We start from the raw sequence: 23,533 nt of genomic DNA, 5'->3' as shown, positions 1-23,533 counted from the left end.
AAATAATAATAATAATAATAATAATAATAATAATAATAGGCAGCCCATATAAGAATACTTTCTATGAGTATATTTTTAATAAAAATAAGGATGTTTTTGTCAACTATAATATTGTGCTTAAGGGCAGGCTAATATAGGATAAACATACTTTTCAATAAACAAAATTTTAAAATGAGGACATTTCTTTCAACTAGGCCCACGCAATGGTGTTTTTGTATATATAAATTTTAGAAACAAAAATACTTATGTTGAATTCAATGCTGTGCTTCAAGGTAATTCCATACAATGGTCTCTGTATAAACTATAAACAAATTTTATGAGTATGGATGGTTTTATCGAACATAATGTTTTACTCCCTCAATGTAGCATGGATATAGACTGGGTTCTGTTTTCAGCAAAAGATTCCAAGTTGTGGTGTTCATGTAAATCTGGTTTTGGGATTGCAAATGCATATACAGGTGGAGAAGCTGGCTGATCTTGTTTTGTGGAAGCCCTCTTTCTTTGGTGCAAAACCAGAGATGGTGATTAAAGGCGGTGAAATCGCATGGTCTAATATGGGTGATCCGAATGCAAGCATTCCTACACCTGAGCCGGTAATTCTTGATATTGTGTTTAACCATGCTTGCATGTTATTTAGCAAATTGACAGGCTTCGCTGCCTAAAATGGGATCTATCTTTAGCTTTAGTTATGTTTTTATTATGCTGATAGAAGAAATGAGATTGTCCTCGTCAATTTGGGATCTGCATCTTCATGAATATTTTCATCATTGGGGATGCTGGTTGCGCTCACCAGTTCAAAACGAATCTTACACATTAAGCAACCTGAATATAATCTTTAATTCTGATGGATGGCTAGAAATACTGTTGCAGGTGATGATGAGGCCTATGTATGGAGCATTTGGCAAGGCTGCATTAAGCGGTCATTCCATTGCTTTTGTCAGCAAGGCATGAACATCTCTCTCTCTTTGCCACATTTGTGAGCTTTTCCCTCTCTCTCTCTCTCTCTCTCTCTCTCTGCCATATTTGTGAGCTTTTCCTTTCTCCTCTTCTCAGGCGGCCTTTCATTCTGGAGTACGAGACCGGTATGGACTCCACAAGAGGGTAGAACCTGTGGCCAATGTGCGGAACCTTACCAAACTAGACATGAAGCTGAACGACGCCCTTCCCAATATAACAGTGGATCCTGAGGAGTACACCGTAAGAGCAGATGGTGAGGTTCTTACTTGCCCTGCAGCTACCACGGTTCCCCTTTCTCGGAATTATTTCCTGTTTTAGGTGCAATCTGCAACTTCTCTAGCTGCACTTACATTGAAGCAAACACTGATGCTTCCAAACGCACTTTAAAAAATTTTGTTGTCAAATAAGATGCATGTGCTGTATGTTTTTCCTGTCTTATCTGCGAGTTACATGTTGAACCTAGCGATGGCAAGCTGAAAATATGGAAATCTGGGTAGCAAGTGAAATATTAGAAACCAATATTAATCGATTCTGCAATGGGTATTTGGTTAATTTCCTTTTGCAAAAGATAATTAGAACTTTGGTTGAGCGGATATTTGTACATTTTTGCTGCACAAGCTCTATGGGAAAGTGTGATTATCCTGCATGTGTGGCCTACAGTGCACAATATATACACACACTATTAGAAAGGATATTTTCTTTCTTCGTCAGGTTTTTCACTACACAAAAGTACTATAATTATTTTAAAAATTTTCAAGAGTCTTAATGACTATTCATAAAATATTTCAAGATTAAAACATCTTTATAATTATTCATTAATATTTCAAAAATATCTTTTTAATATGTTTATTTTTTAAAAAAAATATTTCTTTATTTATTTTATTACAATTATCATTGGAAAGCTGCAGAATTTATATAATTCATGAATGAGATGATGACATGAATATTCCTTGTTTGAAATTTGAATACAAGGGGGGTGGACTAGTTTTTCATCTCAAACCCCTTTTCTTTCAAGATGGAACTTGCATTTAACATTAATGTTTCATACTTGCGCCGTTGGGATTCGCCTTTTAATTCTTAGGCTTTTGTTTGGATAAGGATTTGTGAGAGAGAAGAAATTGAGAAGTAAATTAATTATTCGATTCAAACAGTTTACAAGGAATTGCTTTGAGAGTATTCAGGTTGAGTTCTTGATTGTAAATTAACACAATCCTGGAAGTTTATGGGGAAATTGCAAAAGAATTGATGCAAATTTATGGTAGGATTTTAAATTTTCATTTGTATTTTGGTGGTTGCTTAGTTATTCATTGTTGTATTAATCATTAAATTAAAATTTCATTTCTTATGGATTTGTTTGGGAAGAATTGAAAAACATGCTATGAAAAAAAAAAAAAACAATTATGTTTTTGCATATTAGATCGTTAAATTCCGTGATGCAGGAGAAATAGTACGAGAATATGAAAGGCTGTGAGTACAGAAAAATTAATTGAAGGAGATTAGCAAACTCTGGTTTTATTATACTTCGTAGAGGGTAAAAAAGACCATCACCTTGTAAAGACACCAAAAAATTTAGAAGAACCAAACAACTTTGGAAAAGAAAAACCTGAGCTATACTTTTGTCCTAGGTTTCAACCATAAAGACATTTTGGGTTCTTAAATCTTAACCAAAAAAAATAAAAAATTTCTTATGTTGGTTCTTATATTTTAAAAAATTTAAACTTAAACATTGTGAAGTCTCTTCCTATATTCAACACCACACTGCCTTATTTCAAAATATAACAGGCCACGTTGAGTCAAATTTATTTGGTTGTTGCTCACGCTGTAACATCAAAACAGAATTTGTAATACTGGTGAATATATGTTGAAGTGTGTGGTTCGTATCGAGTGGAACACATGTACAGAGAAAACAGACTGAAGAAAACAAGGAGGCTGGTCTGAAGAAAAATCGTTGATGGTTTTCATAGGTACATCGACGGTTTCTTCCAGTAACCAATTAGGAAGAAAATTGTCAACAATTTTGTTCGACATTGGTTTTGAAATTTAAACTGGGATGATCAATAGGTTGGGGGTGGAAGGCGGGGGGGCAAATCCTTTGCGGAATGGTACAAGGATATTTAAGGAATTTTCTAATACCTCTGTATGTATAAGGTTAGTATAAAATATACATGATGTAACCCTATTTTTGAATATAGTGAAATTTAGCCGCCGCTAACTTCCGTAGATGTAGGCATTATGACGAATCACATTAAATCCGTGTGTTTATTGCTTTCCTTTCTGTGTGTGTTCCCATATTATTCATCATAATTGTTGCACCGCACAATCGTGTTTCATCCACAACAATTAGGATCAAAGCCATAGATTACTTCTTCTACGAAGTTTGACATTGTCAAGTTCGACAGATCTGGAAATTTCGAATTATGGCAGAGGAAGGTCAAGGATTTGTTAGTGCAGCAGGACATGGTGAAGGCGTTATACGAAAAGCAGTTGGAAGGTACGGACGACTGACTCACTCGAAAAATGAGCAGCTCGAAAGCTATCCAAAGTATAGGAGTTCTGTCGTGTAATATTAAGCTCAAGGGCTACATCGTCTCCTCAGGGAATGCGTTTAATCTCAGATTTAACGTTCTTCCAATCAAAATTAAATTGCACTGAACTCGGTTCAGATTCGGGTTTTCAAGATTGTGGAAACTTAAATGAAAACACAAATTAAAGTCCTAAAACTATCACGCACGGAATTAAATAACAATAATGAAAACCCTAGTCTACTTAAGGAAACACTAGATCATACTAACTAAAAATGGAAACTTTAAACATGGAATTAAAATAACAATAATGAAAACCCTAGTCTACTTAAGGAAACACTGGGACACGCGTTAATTAAAAATGGCAACCTAGAACATGGAATTAAAAACACACAATGGAAACTAAACTAGACACATACTAAAAAAAAAACTGAACCTACTAAAAATCGAACCTTTAGCACAATTAAGAGATCAAATCAAGACTCACAATTTAAATGCAAACATGAATTCAACGAAAATTTAAAAAACGTAAACAATAACGGAACATAATAAAAACACAACCTTTACTAATCATAGACCCTAACTAAATCGAATTTTGACAAAAAAAATATCTGAATTTAATTAAGAATGCTAAATTAAAATAACTATCAATTAGATAAACAAAGAGATTAATTTAACAATAATGAAATACTCAACATTACTCAACTTAAACAAAAAGAAAGAAAACTCCAATAACATTAAAAAAAACTAAAATTTCTTCAATATTCCAAGATTCAAAGAAAAGTAAATAAAAGAAAGAAAGAAAGGAAAAGAGAGAGAGAGAAACAAATCCACGGAGCCGTGAAGTTGCTGCTGTGCTGGAGAAGTTGCTGCTGCGCTTTGGTGGTCCTGCTATGGAGTCGACTAGTGTTCTGCTGTGTTTGGGGACTGCTGAAGATGGTGGAGGAGGCTGGCCGTACTGCAAGAGGGCAGAGGATGCCAAGAAAAACAGAGGAAAGGGGGAGAGTGAGGGAGGAAAGACAAAGGGAAGGAAGAGAGACAAGGGGAGAGAAGCAGAATTGAAAAGAACAAAAAAAACAAACTAAAGAAGAAGAAGAAGAAGGAAAAGAGGAGAATGGGGAGCCATGGGGGCTGCCTACGCAGGAAGAGAAAGAGAAGGGTTAAATAGGATAGGGGGGGAAAGCCCTAGACCCGAATAGGAAACCCGAATTGCTATATTTTTGTATTTTTTTCATTCTCTGTTCATCTCAAATCTGACTCTTCTGAAGCCCGTATCTCACAAAACTCAAAACACGAAAGTTGTAGATGATCCTTTCCTCTTTCTCTAAAAATTTGAATCGTCTCGATCGGAGCTTGGACGAAAGAGTTATGCATAAAATACGAACAGGTGTCGGTTTTGATTCCCGGGAATTTTGCTGTGACAAAAAATTACCAAATTCTCATAAATAGTGCAATAAAGTTCAAGAATGATGATTTTGGCATTTTATTAAAATATTGGACAATTTTGGACATTTAATTAAAAATATAAATCGTAAAACTCGGGTTAAACGTCCAATTACGCAGTTTCGGTGCGTAATCAACGACATTAATTGGAAAGAACTAGAAGCGAAGGTTGTGACAACTATTAGTCTTTGTCTGGCTGATAACGTGATGTATCACATCCTAGATGAGGAATCATCGGTGATAGTTTGGCTGAAACTAAAAAGTCAGTGTATGTCCAAGTCGTTGACGAAAAAGTTTTATCTTAAGCAAAAATTGTATGGTCTTAAGATGTCAAAGGGTTCAGATTTGAACTAGCACATCAACGTGTTCAACTAGATCATCAGTGATTTGAAACGAGTTGATGTGAAGTTCAAACACTAAGACAAGGCATTGATATTACTAAACTCCCTACCTGCTTCTCCTACGTACGAAAATTTGGTTACAACTCTGATGTGGGGAAAAGAAACTCTCGAATTGGAAGAGATTACAAGTTCTCTTTTAGGTTTTCATCAGAGGAAGAAAGCCAGCAATGAGAATTTACAAGGTGAAGGCCTTGTAATGAGGGGTAACCAGTAATGTGGGAGAAGCAAGCCCCCCAGTGCGGATCGAGTAATAGTAAATCTCGGTCCAATTCCAGTAAGAGGAAGGACATACGGTGTTTTAAGTGTGGGAAAAAAGGGGCATATAAAATAAGATTGTCCAGAGAAAAAAAAAAAGGAATGCAGAGAACAAAGAGGTTTCATCAAAATCTACAAATGTAGTGGAAGAAGAAGACTCAGAAAGCAATGACAGGGATATGTTTTCTGTTTCCTCTAGTTCAGATCATCTCACAGATTCTTGGATCCAAGATTCGGTATGCTCCTATCACATGACACCCAATAAATATTGGTTCAACACCCTACAAGTTAGTAAATTCTGGTTCTATTCTGATGGGTAATGATGCATCATGCAAAGTTGTTGGAATAAGGAATATCAGAATTAAAACGTTGTGTGATGTTAGACATATATCGAATTTAAGGAAGAATATGATTTCATTAGACACTTAAGATTGTAATGAGTTTAATTACAAGTTTGCAAAGGGAGTAATGAAGGTGAGTAAGGTGTCTTGACAGTGATGAAGGGGCAGAAATTAGCAGGAAATGTCTATATACTACTAGGTACCACAGTTGTAGCTGCAGCTGCAGCTGCAAAGTTTGAGTCAGATAGTACAGTCTTGTGGCATATGCGGTTAGGTCATATAGGTGAGCATGGGATAATGGAGCTTCATAAGAAAAATCTATTGAAGGGTACCAAAACATGCAAGCTTAATTTCTGCAGGTATTGTGTTCTTGGGAAACAAAATAGGGTGTAGTTCAAGATAGCCACACACAAGACAAAGGAAATTCTTGACTACGTTCATACAGATGTTTAGGGACCAGTAAGGGTAGCATCACGGGGAGGACAAGTATTTCATGAGTTTTATTGATGACTACTCACGAAAGGTCTGGGTGTACTTCATGTAGCACAAGTCAAAAACGTTTGTCAAGTTCAAGTTGTGGAAAGTTGAAGTAGAAAACCTGATAAGGAGGAAGATCAAATGTCTCATATCCGACAATGGTACTGAGTACACAGATTCAAAGTTCATGAAGTTATGTGAGCATCATGGGATCAAGAGACACTTCACAGTATGCAAGACGCCACAACAGAATGGTGTGGTGGAAAAGATGAACGAAACAATAGCTGAAAGAGTTTGGTGTCTTAGGTTCAATGTAGAGTTTGTAAAGAACTTCTAGATAGAAGCAGTGAATATGACATGTTTCTTGATTAACAAGTCACCAAGGGCAGTACTAGATGAGAAAGTAGCAGAGGAGGTGTGGACAAGCAGTGCAGTAGACTACTCTAGTTTGAGAGTGTTTGGATGTCCAACCTACGTGCATATTTCTAGTGAGGAGAGACTGAAGCTTGATTTAAAGTCTAGACATTATATCTTTCTAGGGTATAAAAGAGGGGTGAAAGGTTTCAAGCTCTGAGATTCAAAGGCAAATAAGGTGGTGATCAGTAAAGATGTGATTTTTTATAAGAAAACCATGTTGCAGCATACTCAGGAAGATGAGAAATAGGTGCCAGAAAATTGCAGCAGCAATGAGCATATGGTGCAAATGGAGCTAAAGACTGAAGGTAGAGAAGACAATGTTCAGAATGCAGGGAGTTCTAGCTCAGGAGATCAATAGCATCATAGTATAACTATAGACAGACACATACACACTTTTAGGCCACCTACCATATATGGTTTTGACAATTTGGTTTCTTATGCACTCATTACTAATAGCAGGAATCCTACTACTTTTCAAGATGCGGTGTGTAATGCCCTAGAAAATTATATGTATGCAAGTGTAAAAAATAAATTAAAAAATTAATAATTAATTAATTTATTATTATTAAGCTGAATTAATTAAATAAATAATATATAATAAGATATATATACATATATATATATATATATATAAGGATAAAAGTATATGTATATGTGTGTGTGTGTGTGTGTGTGTAAATGTGAAAGCTCAACATTTAGGCTAAACATTCCAATTTCCCCTGAAAGCTCCCTCTGTTCTCTCTCCACGCTCTCTCTCTCCTCACCATCACTCTCTCCCCCCCCCTCTCTCTCTCTCTCTCCTCAATTTCTTCGGCGAATCATGCGCCAATTGAAGAACGGAAAATATCACTGAGTTCCAAGCTAAACCACCAACATTTTAACCGGAGTGGATTCGTGGTTTGGGCATCGTAGACACCACTCCTAGGATAAGGTAAAGAGTAGGGGTGAGCATAATTCGGGGAAACCCGAATTAACCGATTTAACCTACCGAAATTGGTCGGTTTGGTTCGGGTAAAAAAATTGGTTCAGTCAATTCGATTGGGGTTTATCTAATTTTGGTTAATTGATTTTTGGTTTGGTGAACAAAAAATATAAATTCGGTTAACTAATTAACCAATTTAATAGTTACTTAAATTTCAAGCATAAATTAATTAGGGTTCTGGTTAGTGGTCCGCTCCGCACTACGCAGCCGCTGTCCTCAACTCCTCTCCACTCTCAAGTCTCGACTTCTCCTTTGGTCCTTCACTCCTTCGCGAGTTCTCGGCTTCTCCATCTCCACTTCTCAGTTTAGGCGTTCAGCAGTTCTCTAGTAGTCCAGTTCTCCTCTTCAGTTCAGCTCGCCTAAGTTCCTTATTCCCTTCGACTAGCCTAGGTCCCAGGGCTACTATTGCTACTACTTCTACTTCCGTAACAAGAGCTCTTGGGGGAATATTGTGAATCATGGAGAACAATTATTTGCAATGGATGCTGCTGCTGTAACAAGAACTCTTGGGGGTATATTATGAATCATTGAGGATAATTATTTGCAATCCATTGGCCAGACTGAGATATTTGGTGGATATTTTGTTTTTGTTTTTTTTTTTTCAATGACATGCCCCCCTCCCTCTCTCTTGCTCATCGCCTGTGAGAAATGCAGAGGCAAGAGTTTGCCCGGTGTCCTGCATCAGGTGATACAAAGGCTGTTAAACAAAATTCACACCTGGGCATCCCTACTGAGATTCGTTGTCCTCAGCTAAGTCATCTACCTCCATACAGGCATTTTAGCTGGGATTCTATTTAAACAGAAAGTATTCATTGTCGGGATATAGTTTTCTATGTTGGGGAATGTTTTAGAGTTTTTTCAGGATGCAAACTGGTAGTTGGTACCTTTACATGCCAAATTCATATGGATCAAATCTAGACATTCTTCCCCACTATCAACAAAGGTCAAAAAAGGTGGTGGTTTTAGTATTTTTGTGGCCATGTAAATGTAGACAGTAGAATGCCCTGAAAGAGTTCGTGTGGGACGAGTCATTGATGCATTGGATAAACAAATCGACATTGATTGCTTTCCTATAATGGCCAAAAAATTTGCCAATGAATATTTGCAATTGGAAAACGTATTCAAGCATTGGTACGCAGTTTGATGGATGAAGAAGTATATATGCCAGGCATCATATATATGGTGTTTAATTTTTTTATAAAGTCATTTTCTTAATGTTTCACTGTTTTTTTGTTTGTATTTAAAAATTAATTAAATCATTTTTTAATGTTTCTAAAGCTTACTTTGAGCCATTGTAAGGCTTGAACAGCCCCTTGAAGGCTTGAACAGCCCCTTGTCGTGTTTGTTAAAATGTCTCAATGAACAGCCCCTTATTTGTTTGATGCATCTGCTGTGATGTGTTTGTCAAAATGAATAGATGCAAAATATCCTTTTTTTTAATAAAATTAATAAATGAGTTGCAGAGTAAAAAATGTATAATTATATTCTGTTTTTAATAATTAAGTTTAAATAATTTCGGTTAAATTCGGTTAACCGAATTACCCGAACAGTTAATTTGGTCGGTTGAGGTTCAGTTAATATCTCTTAGTCGGTCGGTTCGGTTAATGGAAATGGTTAACCAAAATTTTCGGTTAATTCAGTTAATTAACTGAATTTCACCGAACCGACCGTTTGCTCACCCTTAGTAAGGAGTACAAATTGTGTTAGTTATTTTAGGAATTCACCCGATTAAATCATGGTATATAATTACTAGAATATTGTATATGGATTTCTGAGTAATTTTATGAGTATAAAAATTATTATTTATTTATTAAATTGTTGTATTTGATTAAGTTAGATTTTTGGAAATATTTTGGAATTAAGTTAAACTGTAAGGATTTGATTAAATTAGATTTTTGGGAATATTTTGCAATTAGATTCAACTGCGGGGATTTGATCATATTGGTGTTTTTAAATATGTTAGAAATTAAATTAAAATATGGGAAGTAGATCATACCCCTGTTTTTTTTTTTTATATATATAGAATTTAACTAGTTAACGGGAGCGCGTGAGCCTAGGGATGTAGGATAGTAATTATTTCGAGATTTAGTTGATTAAGTTAAAATATATGAATACAAGAATTTGTGCGAACGCCACAGGCACTGCTTTTGGATCCCTATGGGTATTTCTACAGGAATCAGGTAAAGAGAATAGATTATGTCAGGCATTTTTACAAAGTTAACTGCTAAAATTATAGTATGTGATTTCAAAAATGATATCTGAGTTTTTCTAGGTACACAGACATATGAGATGCGAGTTTTTAAATGATATACACTTTGTGTAAGTTGGGTTGGGTTGAGTAAAACCCTAAAGATAATTATATCAATATTTTTAACAGTATATTAAAGTACAGATTATCAGAGAAAATGTGTGGCATGAGTTGAATATGATGCATGTAATGTCCCTTAATTTCTTAACATAAAATGTCACATAATAGATAAAATGGTCAACCCGAACCCATGGGTAACGGGGACACCTGTCAATCGCAGCGGAAGCTTAAGCAGTAGTAAAATAAAATCTCAATCATTCAACCATGAAACATAATACCAGAGTTATTTACATTCCCAAAATACTGTATTTATTTACAATCTTTCAAAAAGTCAAAAATGACACTAGGACCTTACAACAAAAATCTTCTAGTCCTAGTTCAACGCTTACCCTTCTAGTAGGAAAGCTCCACTCACTCAACGGCGGCCTTGACCCGCCGGTTTCTCTGGGTTTCCTGAAAAATGTGTTAATGTTGGAGGTGAGACACTTCTCAGTAAAGGAAAATAAACTAAATACAACCGTGTGGCAACATGAACATTTAAAGTGCTTATACATATACAGTACATTTCATAACTCTAGAAATAATCATAATATCATACTGGATAATCATGTACTTTCATATTTGCTAATAAATCATAACATATATAAGCATCTGTTATAATTGTAATACTGAAAATCTACCCAAGCTAAATAGCTAGCTAGTGTTATGTATTACCCCCCATGACGAGTTGTGCAACCCGAAGGCGGGACCTGACAATGGCTGGCCGACCACTGCCAAATCAAATATGTCTGTAAGTACGATGGGCCCGCCACACCCTGGTCCGGACTGCCAGGTGAACGTCCACACTCTACTGAAAGCCACATCGACTATCCATCTCCCATCCCCTCGTGGGATGGTTAACACTAATCTGACGTAGATATCTGATCTACACATATAGCTACGGTACCGAGCCCTGAACCGAACTAAACTAACATCCTGGTTGTAATAACATATAATACATGAACATACATAACATCATTATGACCTCGTGCCGAAAACATAGATACGACCTCGTGTCGAAATCATAAATACATGGCCTCGCGCTAAAATTGTAAATACAGCCTTGTGCCGTTAATATAAATACATGGCTTCGCGCCAAAATCGTAAATACGGCCTCATGTCAATAATATAAACACATGACCTCATGCCAATAACATAGATACGTTTCAGGTATTTACATTCTGAAAATAACTCATTTTTCATATATTTTTCAAACTCAGTATAACATAACTCATCTTTTCAAAATACCTGAAAATATGCTTTGATCGTAAAATCCTTCATATCATGATTCACTTCACATAAAAAATAATGTTCATTCCACACATATGCCGTTTAAAGTCATGCTTCATTTTCTAAAATCATCATTTCTGGCATCTTATACATACATATACATTTTCATCATAATAGCAGTATTTTCCAAACATACATTTCATATGTAATATCCAAAGATAGCATAGGCTTTTCTGAAAATAAATGTACTCATAATTAATAATAACATGCATGGAAAATAACTATTTTAGTTTATTCCCTTACGTGGCTACTGAGAAAGCCCCCAAAATATCCTAGGCTAACCCCCGTATGACTTCCTGATCAACACCCTGAAACTTAAAACCCCCAGTACTAAATATCAGTATTTTCATGCGTACATCAATTTTTATAACTACTATAAAGTCTAATTTGGCTTAAAAAACCTTACCTCAACCTAGGGATGATTTCCAACTTCGTTTTCCTAACAATCCGCTCTGACAACTCGTAGGGAACTTCGCCAGGAGCGTCGTGGTAGCCTCAAATCTTCGATCCGGCATAAAACTAGCCCAAAATCGAAAAGAGAGAGTGAGAGGGCCGAAGAGGAGAGAGTGGAGAGGAAGCTTCAAATGATGTTTAAAATCGGATTTTTCATATATATAGACATCAGAATTCGTCGATGAGCCCGATCTTAGTTGACGAGTTCTTCACAAATTTCGTCCACGAAATCCACTCCTCAGCGATGAAATTCAGTCAGCTCAGAAACCCCCTCTCGGCATTTTCTCATCGACGAAGCCCTGTGTTCGTCGACGAAATCTTTGAAGTCTTCGTCGATGAAACCCTATGTTCGTCGACGACGCTTGGCAGCTTCCCTTCTTTTCCCCTTTCTTTTACCATTTAAATTCCATTTTAAAATTCGGTTCGTTACAATGCATAAATAACTTTAACAGTTTATGGAAAAGTATATATATAGACAAAGATATGATTTTTACAGTTCCATAGTATGACATTGCTTTTTATAAAGCGACAGTGTAACCGAGTTTATATAGAGTTTTATACAGATTTTGTACAAAGATATAGTGTACTATATAGAACTACAGTACAAAGTCTTATACAAATATTTTATACAGTAATATAGTGCTCTATATAGAACTACAGCGTTCCTTAAGGAACTACAATACATACATTTATACAAATTTAGCGTTCCTTAAGTGGAACTACAACGTTCCTTATGGAACTACAATGTCCCCTAATTGGAACTACAACACAAATATTTTATACAAAGATACAACGTTCCTTATGGAACTACAGTATAGTATTTTATATAGAGATACAGTATTATAGTGATTTGAAATACAGTTTTACAGTATGACAATTTTATGCAGAAATGTGTGTATGATATCATGATATATATATATATATATATATATATATATATATATATAGTTTTGGAAATCGCATTATATGGTTTAAGAATCCTGATGGACCATAGTTAGGCACGTACGGTAACCCCATAGTTGCCAGTGCAACCACACTCATTTGATAGGGTGTTGGTGGCATAGTCGATTCCTCCATTGAAGTGTAGAGTTACCCCCTAGAGTTCGGACAAGGATTGGGTAAGCGAATCATACTCATAGTTACAGATACAGTTACAATTTCAGACATAGTTGATCTAGTCTAGTAGGCCAACCATGGCTAGATCCAGCTTTCGGGCCATACAACCCGGATCATGCGGGGTTAATTCATGACGTTACAGTATTATCCACTCAGTGCAATTCTTATGTACATATATGAGCATTTACTTATGCAGAGATACTATTTTATTATACAGAGTATAAACAGTGATGCATAGTATAAATAGAGCATGATTTGAGATACTTATTTTATACAGAGCTTGATTTGAGATAATTATTTTATACAGAGTATGATTTGAGATATTTTTTTTATACAAAGAATGATTTGAGATACTAGTTTATATAGAGTATGGTTTGAAATACTTATTTAACTTATAGCATGATTTGATAGAAAGATATGTAAACTGAAAAGTATTTTTTATGGGTACGCATACAGTTCTATATACGAGTTCACTAAGTGAGAAAAGAGATAGACTATGAAAGTGTACTTGAAAATGTAGAGACATGGAGAATTTATAGTAATTAAATAATAAGAAAAAGGAAATTTTAGAAAAGGGCGTTCGTCGATGAATCGTCTCCTTAGGCTCGTCGACGTCGACGTGGATGTGTGTCTCGTCGACGAGAATTTATCAAGAGGCTGTTTTCAGGGCCTGAATTTCATCTATGAGGGCACCGTCTTCATCGACGAACCGCCTCCATGGACTTGTTGACAAGGCCACGTGGCCAACCACCTATAAATATGTAGAAAATGGGTTTTTAGCGAAAATTTCTCTCTCTCTCCCTCCCTCCCTCATTTTCTCTCTCTAGAAAACTGTTCCTCTCACTTATCTCTAAATTTCTGGCTCCGATTCTACCTGGTTCGACGATCAGAAGCTACCACGGTGATCTTGGGGAGATTCTCTACAACCTAACTGGAGCGAAAATTCAATTTGAGTAGTTTGGGAACCATCCTAAAAATTTGGGTAAGTGGATTTTTAGGTATTTTCAGTATTACCAATATTATTTGGAGTCGGAATTTTGTATTCTATGAAAATATACTGGTGTTTTGTGGAATAAATTTGAGGTGTCCTATTTTCAGGAAATATAGGTGTATTGATTACTGGATAATTTGTATATGTAAATGCAGGTTTTTGGGGTTGGTGCACCAAGGGTGCGAGAGTTGATGGAGGCCAGCCTCCCAGTCAAATAAGTAAGGGAAATATACTATGCTAGGAATTTCAGAAAGTTTACTAGGAAATAATGTATATATCAATTTATTATTCAGTATTTCCAGAATATTATTATTATAATATGAGATGCAGATTTTAGAGCATGGGAATTTAATTACTTACTTGTGTGGCATGAGTTCATAATAGTTTAGTATAGTATTTATACAATTTTACAAATATCATGTTTTATAGTATATTAGTAGAAAATATCAATATGTAGTTTTCAGAAAATATGATTTATAGTATTTTTCAGAATGCCATTACTTCAGAACCATAACACTCAGTTATTCAATTATTCAGTTAGATATTTAGATTATGCAGATCAGTTTAAAAATGTTATGGTTATTTCAAAATCATTGTAAAAACAGTAAAATAATTATAAGTATCAGTACTAAATAGTATCAGACCCTGATGAATTATTCAATCAGATTCAGACAACAGAGCACGGTACCATTGCTATTTCAAATCAGAGTGCAACCACATATCTCAGATAGTGTGTGGGTTACAGTCTACCGTGCTAGGAGAGATTGCAGTCTCCCTAGAAGTTTGGGTTGAGGTGGCCGGTTTGACGTGGTAGAGACTAGTTATCGTGTTCGAAGAGATTACAGTTGGCCGGATTAATGATTGGTAGAGTTTCAGATTGACTTACCTAGTGGGCTAACCAGTGTTAAGTCCTGCCTATGGGCTGCACAACCCTGTCATGAGGGGTTAAATCATGACATTCAGTTCTAGGGTATTATCACAGTTATTTCTATATATAAACGAATTTACAGTACATCAGCAGATTTATTATATTACTAGAATTATGTGTAACTAGAAAACTCAGATATACAGTTGTATTTTAAACTATAATAAATGTAATCTGTACAGTATACTAGATTAATAGTTTTACAGTTTCATTATTATATCAGTATATTAATGTGTAACTCAGTTGCCACGCACTAGTAATAGCATGTTTCCTCTTACTCAACGTTGTCTCATCTTAGTGACTTAACATTTTTAGTAATACAAAAAACCAAAAATTTTAAATACAAAATTTCACTGCTCTGATATCTTTTAATATAAATCAAACCCTCATCACGGTCCAGATAGGACTCATGGAATTTGAGACACAACAAACAACCTAAGCAGCGAGAAGCTAAATTCATAAAACCATAACCATATATATACAATACCAGAGTGTCAAAATATTTCCCAAAATATACATACACAACTATTTCCAAAAATACCCTCAACTGAAACTAGGGCTATACAAAAATAACCTCCCAAAATACTCACCCTATAGATAGGGCAGTACTGTAGCCCCCTCTATCTGTGAGCCTAATCTGCTCGTCTAACTGGTTCACCTGAAAATATTAAATCACTAGGATGAGACAACGTTCAGTAAGACGAAATATGCTATTGCTAGTGTGGCAAATGAGTTACCATTTGTAGAATCTGATTTACAAATACCATAGATAACTGAATCTGAGAAAACATGTATAAATAACGTACAGTATAGCTCATACCTATGTTACTTAACACAACTGTCTTTATGAATTTTCTATTAATAATACTTCTAATATTCATAGATACATCTAATGTTTCTGTAAATTTGAATATACATATCATAACTGAGAAAATTTCCTTGGATGGATAACAGTATGTAATGATTTAACCCCTCATGATAGGGTTGTGCGGCCCGTAGGCGGGACCTATCACTGGCTGGCCTACCAGGATAAGTCACTATACTCCGAAAGTCATATCAGCCTCCTCAACCCTAACTAACGGGGAGCCTGTCCACTACATAGGCACAATCGACTGTTGTAGGTCCATATACTATCTGAGTTATGTGATTGTACTCTGAACTGTAAATAGCTACGGTACCGTACTCTGTAAACTGATCTGTAATGGTCCATCAGGGTCTGATACTATATAATATATTTCTATATAAAATCTATCTGTTTTACCATGATCCTGTATCAACTGTATTAACCATGACGCTGCAATAAACTGTATTTCCGTATCAACTATATTTCTGTATGTCATGGTTCTATGATCTGTATATCATGGTTCTGTAAAACTATATAATCATGGTACTGTGAAAAACTGTAAAAACATTTTCCTGTCTATATATATTGTAAATCATGATCCTGAAAATACTGTAAAAATATCTTTCTGTATATATACTGTAAAATATGATTTTGTAAATACTATGTAGCCATAGCTTGGTAACAAAACTATATAATCTGTAAAAAGCTGTGTAGAATTTTGTACTATATTCTCATGCCACACAATAATTAAAACTCATTAAATATAATATATAAAATTGTATAATTTCCTACTCTGAATACCCATAATCATATACTATATTTTATTGGTAAAAATCTCTATTTTAACTGGCATAGCATATTTCCCTTTCCTGACTACTGGAAAGCCCTTAATATGACTGGTCCTACACCCGCAGGGTTTTCCATTCAACACCCTGAAAACAACATCTCCCTAAACAAAATTTCAGTATTTCTTCGAGTACTTCATTTTCTACAACTGTAGGAAAGCCAAATACCAAATAAAAAATCTTACCTTGAATTTGAGATGGAATTCAAGTTTATCCCACCAACGATCCACTCCAGCAGACTTGAAGAGAACTTCCCTAGAAGTGTCGTGGTTGCTTCGGATCGTTGATCCGACAAAGAATGGACCCATAATCTTAGAGAGAAGAGAGGAAAATCGAAGAGGAGAGAGAAAATATAAATTTTCTTGAACAATTTGCCCTGAAATCCGAGTTTAGGGCTATTTATACATTGGTTTTCGTCGACGAGGACCTGTTGTGACCCCTTTTTCAATTTCCTTCCTCTCCTCCCATTATTATTTAATTTATATAATTCATCGGGTCTTTACAGGAGCCATACCCAAAAGCCATTTTCATCAAATTCACAAAATATAAATTATTTACTATATATTTGCAAGAAATTTCACCTAATTTTATCAATGTTGCATTAAAAATTATCGCAATTCACATATCAAAAAGAACACTCACTACATATTTTGGAGAATTTTCACCTAGGTCTCTCCTCCATCAAATTCACATAATAATTGCCAAAAGAACATTGGATTGGGATTGTTTTTTAAATGAGTTATTGTGAATTTTGTAGTTGTTGATTTAAAAATAGAGTGGTTTAAGAATAGAGAGTGGGGATGGGATTATCAAGGGCAAAGTGATAGAAAAATAAAATAAAATAAAATAAAATAATGGCCTAACAAGAGAAAAATAAAATAAAATAAAATAAAATAATGGCCAAACAAGATTCATAACCAAGATGATTTAAAAAAAAAAAAATTGTGTAGAGATAATAAACATTAATCATAAATATTTTTTAAATGATAAATTTTCACAACGAACAAAAAAAAATTGTACTTTTAGGAATAGTATAGTTTCTTACTTCTATTTCTTTTTTAAAATGGTCAATGGAGTGTCTAATTTTCATTAGATTTAAATACAAAAAATATTGCTATGAATTGCTTATATATATATAGAAAGCAAACCATGGAATGGGTTGTTGGGGTGTTGATGAGGAAGACCATTTTTAAAACTATCCTCCAACTTGCATTCGTCCTCTTTTTTGACTTATAGAGACAGAAGATGTAGTCATAGTCATATATACCTAAAGTTTTAGACTCTTCGCCCACACGTGGTGAACATAGCATGTTTCAATAATGTCGACCCACCCCCACCCCCAATTTTCCAATTTTCAAATTTGTTTGCTTTACCTCTCTCTCTCTCTCTCTCTCTCTCTCTCTCTCTCTCTCTCTCTCTCTCTCTCTCTCTCCCCCCAATTTTCCAATTTTCCAATTTTCTAGCACAAAATTTTGGAACTAATTTGATCATTACAAAATTATTAAATTCAAGTTTAATTTAGTTATATTTATTAAATGCATGCATAAAATATATTATATGATTCATGTATACAATAGAACTATAAAAATTCGATCAAAATCAATTATGTTTGTGAGTACTATTATAAAATTCAAACTTCAATCATTAAAGGTTTGCTTGGTATGACTGTTTTTTACTATTTTCTATTTCTATTTTTATATAATAAAGAAATAAATTACAAAAAGATTAAAATCCAACAACACCCCTTATATTTTAACACTCCACCCCTTATGTTTTTTAAAACTACCAAAAAATCCCTTGATGTTTGAATTTATTGACAACATAAACCTTTTGCTAATAGGTAGTAGTAATATGTTCATACACATCATGTTGGTCAATTTTCAACTCAAATTCAATATGTTAGCACCAGAGGAGTTCATAGGTGTGCTTGATACACATGGGTGAGCACCAACTTGGCCCAAAAGTTTAAGCCTGTTAGATTTTGGGTCCAACCATGTATATAAGCACCCATCATCTCCTCAATTTTTCTAATGTGGGACAAACTTACAAGTACAATTCTCAACAATCTCCCCTTCACTTGTGAGCTCCAGCTGCTTCCCCTTGAACGGAAATCTTCTCCCTTATAGAAGTAACCTCAATTTCTCAACAGTTACTCAAGTGGGCCTTACCACTGGCGCCTTACGTGTCTCAGAACCAATCTTACCTCCTACGTCTTGACCCTATTCAAATCCATCGCAGGCTTAGATGATTTTTATTGGCCTCGATCACACACTTAGTCCTCCAACTGTTAGCATGTTAGGAAAATTAGTTTCACGTCTCGACTTTTATGATGTCGCTCACCTAGAGGTACAAACTGTTGGCTCTGATACCACTTATTAGCACTAAAGGAGTACCTAGGTAGGCTCTATAGATATGAGTGAGCACCAACTTGACCCAAAAGTTTATGCCTGTTGGGTCTTGGGCCCAACCATGTATATAAGCACCCATCATCCACTCAAATTTTTTAATGTGAGACAAACTCACTAGTGGAGTTATATATATTTAATCTGTATTAATCAATAGACAACATTTTATATTATTAAGAGAAGATTTGAAAATCAATATATAACTTAAAATTTGTTAACTCCAATTACTATGGGAATATCGTTTAGTTGACCTATACCTGTTTGTTGTAGTATGTGACTCATATCAAGTGGAACACGTGTATAGGAAAAAGCAGACTAAAAAAAACTAGGAAGCTAGTCTGAAGAAAATCATCGACAGTTTTCCCTAGGTACATCAATGGTTTCTTCCAAAAGCCAACTAGGAAGCTAGCTTGAAGAAAACCATCCATGGTTTGATGAAAACGTCGACGGTGTTTTTCGATATTGGTTTGAAATTTATTGTTTTATTAGTTGAAATGATTAATGAGTAAGGAGTGGTACGGTACATGGGTATTTGAGGAATTTTTCAAATACCTCTATACGGTTAGGATTAGTATAAATACATATGATGTAACCCTACTTTCTATAATAATGAAATTCAGTCGCCGCTCGCTACTGTGGATATAGGCATACTACCGAATCACATTAAATCTGTGTGTCTTTGTTACTCTATCTCTTTGTTTCTTTCATATTATTCATCATAATTGCCGCACAATTCTCAACACTATTTGAACAACCTTCGTTAATTCTATTGTTTTTTTATAGGAATCAATACATATTAGACGAAACTTTATAAATAATTTACACAAATTAAGTCTTGACCCCAATTCTATGCTCCACACACAAAGTAAGAGTTTGAAATTTAATAATATTTATTAAGTTTTCTATTAAAAATTGAAAACAAGGTGGTATTTTCTTAATAATTTGAAAAATAAATAAATAAATAAAAATATTTTCACAAGCAAATTGTGTCAAAACTAATTTTTTGTTCATTTATTTTATATAAAATATTGTAAAAATAAAAATTAACTAAAAAATTTCTTATAACTTTCTAAAAAACTAAATTAGAAAATGATTACAATTAACACAAGCCCTAAATTACTACCGCTAATTCTGTAATTAAAGATGTGTACATATATTTGTAGATAAAGAACGGTCCTATCGAATCTAAAAATTCGTAATTCTTAAATTGTATTTGAAAACATAAATTTCAAGACTTAAATTTTAATTTATGTAAACTTAAACTAATTTTATCTAAATTCACATAAATCTATTTTTAAAATAGTGCAAATTCTAAACTTCCAAACAAATTAGTAACCTGTTCATATACGTCATGTCAGTCAATTTTCAACCCAAATTCAATACATATGTAATCTGACTCAATCAACAAATTAATACTTTATTTAACAGATAAAATTTTATATTATATAAAAGTATGAATAAAAGTCATTAATAATTATTTCAGATATATTTATTAATTACAGATTAGGTTAAGGTATTAGAAAATATATTGGTGGGTGGGTGTGAACACATAAAATAAAGGAAATAGCAGCCCCTATGAATCTCATGCCTCCAATATTTAACATATGCAGCTGCAAGGAAGGAAAGAAGGAAGATGGAGATGGATCTTCAATTAATTTAAATTAACCATAAACAAACACACCCTCAATTTTTGGATTTTGCTCATCGAGTCTATTTTATTCAGTTCATCATCTATGTCACAACTCTTACCTTATCTTAAGTTTTGTTTTCACGTATTTCTTTTATCAAGATGGCATATGATGGAGTTTGTAATAAGACAAATTATATAATTTAAAAAAAAAAAAAAAAAACTTGATATGTGTTGGACTGCATGGTATGTAATGACCTTCTATTTAATTGGGTTTATATTTATATATATATATATTATGACATTTAACATGCTCTGATACCATACTTGATTAAACTTCATCATCAATCTAAGCAGCGAGAAGTAGAAATCAAATAAATATGTCCATATATAATTATATACAATACTAGAGTGCTAACAGGTTTCCAACATTTACATATATGATTGTTGCCAAAATATCCTCAACTAGTAAGGGTCATACAAAAAGACTCCCAAAAATATACTCACTCTCTACTGACAGGGTAGTACTATGGCCCCTCTATCTGCGAGCCTAGTCTGCTTACATACCTGGATCACCTGAAAAATGTTAAAGTAATTGGGATAAGTCAACACTCAGTAAGAAGAAATATGCTATTACTAGTGTGTGGCAAATGAGTTATAATACTATGAAAATCTGTTTCTATATAAGCACATATAATTGAATCTGAAAATATGGTACAAGTAATAGAAACCACTACTTTTTCCATGTTGCTTAACATATCAGTATATTAGATTACTATTTAAAATACTTTTACTGTACATAGGTATATTCTTTGTCTTTGCAAATCTGTATATACATAATAATAACTGAAAACTTTCTCTGTGGACAACTGTGTGTCATGATTTAACCCCTCATGATAGGATTGTGTGGCCCGTAGGCGGGATCTACACTCGCTAGCCGACCAGGGTAAATCACTATACTCCCTCGGTCTTATCTGCCCTCCTTAACCCATATATGATGGGTAGTCTGTCCACTTCTATAGCACTATACAATCGACCTACTACCACGTATTATCTAAATAGGTGGTTGCACTCATATCTGAAATATCTGTAGCTACGGTACCGTACTCTGTAATTGTATGGTCCAACAGGGTCTGATACTATATAATACATCTATATATATACAACTATCTAATTTACCATGATTCTAAAATAGTTGTATTAACCATGACAATAAAATAAACTGTAATAAACTGTAACTGTATCAATTGTATTTCTGAACTAAACTATAATTCGTACGTCATGGTACTGAAAACTGTATAATCATAACACTGAAAACTGTATAATCATGGTACTGAAATTCGTATAATCATGGTACTGAAAACTATAAAACAAACTTCTGTACTACTTTCATATTCTCAAACCACACAGGAATTTTAAACATATTATATATAAATGATAAACTATATAAATTTCTATCGTGAATAATCATCTGTTAAATGCATGTAGTTTATACTGGAACATAGTAAAATTGCCTAACATAGCATATTTCTCTTATCTGATTACTGAAAAAACCCCTATGGTATACTGGCCTAACACCTGCAGGGCCTCCTACACAACACTCTGAAAACAACATTTTTCAGAACAGAATATCAATATTTCTTTGCCTACATCATTTCCTATAACTGTCAAAAGACCAAAAATTGACTAAAAGGCCTTACCTGAATTTGGGATGAAATCCAACTCGATCCCACCGACGATCCGCCCCAGCAAACTTGAAGAGAACTTCGCCAGGAACGTCGTAGTAGTTTCAGATCGTCGATCTGGTGACTGGCGGGGCCGAAATCAAAGAGAGAAGTGGGAGGAGTCGTAGGAGAGAGAGAGAGAGAGGAGAGAGTAATTTGCGCTGAAATAGGATAAAAATCCGATTTTTCACTATTTATAGGATCAGATTTGTCGACGAACCTTACCCTTCGTTGACGAAATTCAGAGTAGCCCAAATCCTTCTTTTAGTATTTTCTCGTCGACGAGGTCCTAAAGAACCTTCATCGACGAACTCCTATATTCGTCGACAAAGCCTGGAAATTCCTTGAAATTATGATCTCCAAAATGCAATGTCGTCGCGTTCGTCGATGAAGCCTACTACCTCCGCGTTCGTCGATGAAGCCTACTACCTTTTTCTGCTCCTGTTTCCATTTCTCTCCCTCATTATTATTTAAATACTATTATTCTTTGGTCACTACATTCTCCCCTCCTTATAAAATTTTATCCTCAAAATTTACTATCTGTATCTCTATCTATACACTTCATCATCCAGTAAAGGAAAATGGTCTACTTATTTTATTACCTGTCCTCATTTATGGCGGAGTAATACCGTGGTTACATGGGTAGTTCTGGGAGATTACAAATATAAAATAAAATTCTCTCAAAACTGAAAGACTACTTATCATGTACACTACATTACAATTTTACTATGCTGAACAAAATAAAATTACTATTACTTTAATTATACATCACTGCTATGACCCACTAAACAAGTGGGGATATTTCTGTCTAATATCGCTTTCAAGCTCCCACAAAGCTTCTTCAATTGCGTGATTCCTCCACAGGACTTTTACCAACTGTATCTTCTTATTGCGCAATTCCTGTTCTTTTCTATCTAAGATCTGTACTAGAGCTTCCTCATATACTAGATCACCACTAAGTTCCAACTCTGTATAACTGATAATATGAGAACGATCTGGGACGTATTTCCTTAACATAGAAACATGAAACACGTCATGAATCCTGGATAGAGATGGTGGTAAAGCCAGCCGATAGGCCACTGACCCAATCTTCTCGAGTATCTTAAATGGACCAATGAACCTAAGGCACAACTTACAATTTTTTCCAAAACTCATGATCCCCTTCAATGGT

At 34.5% G+C, this 23,533-nt stretch overlaps 1 protein-coding gene across 2 annotated transcripts in view; it reads left to right on the top strand.

The window, feature by feature from the left end:
* Window positions 1-1,524, top strand: part of LOC131144716 (urease) — a 125,170-nt gene extending 123,646 nt beyond the window's left edge. For both annotated transcript variants that reach the window (XM_058093551.1, XM_058093550.1), the window contains exons 17-19: window positions 459-593; window positions 871-945; window positions 1,054-1,524. In XM_058093551.1, the coding sequence (XP_057949534.1) occupies window positions 459-593; window positions 871-945; window positions 1,054-1,275 (432 nt within the window). In that variant the 3' untranslated portion in view covers window positions 1,276-1,524. The remainder of the gene's footprint in view (window positions 1-458; window positions 594-870; window positions 946-1,053) is intronic.
* The last annotated feature ends 22,009 nt before the right edge of the window (window positions 1,525-23,533 follow it).

This window comes from Malania oleifera, chromosome 12 (assembly GCF_029873635.1).
Source record: "Malania oleifera isolate guangnan ecotype guangnan chromosome 12, ASM2987363v1, whole genome shotgun sequence".
Lineage (NCBI taxonomy): Eukaryota > Viridiplantae > Streptophyta > Magnoliopsida > Santalales > Ximeniaceae > Malania > Malania oleifera.
This window is presented reverse-complemented; position numbering and strand designations above follow the sequence as displayed.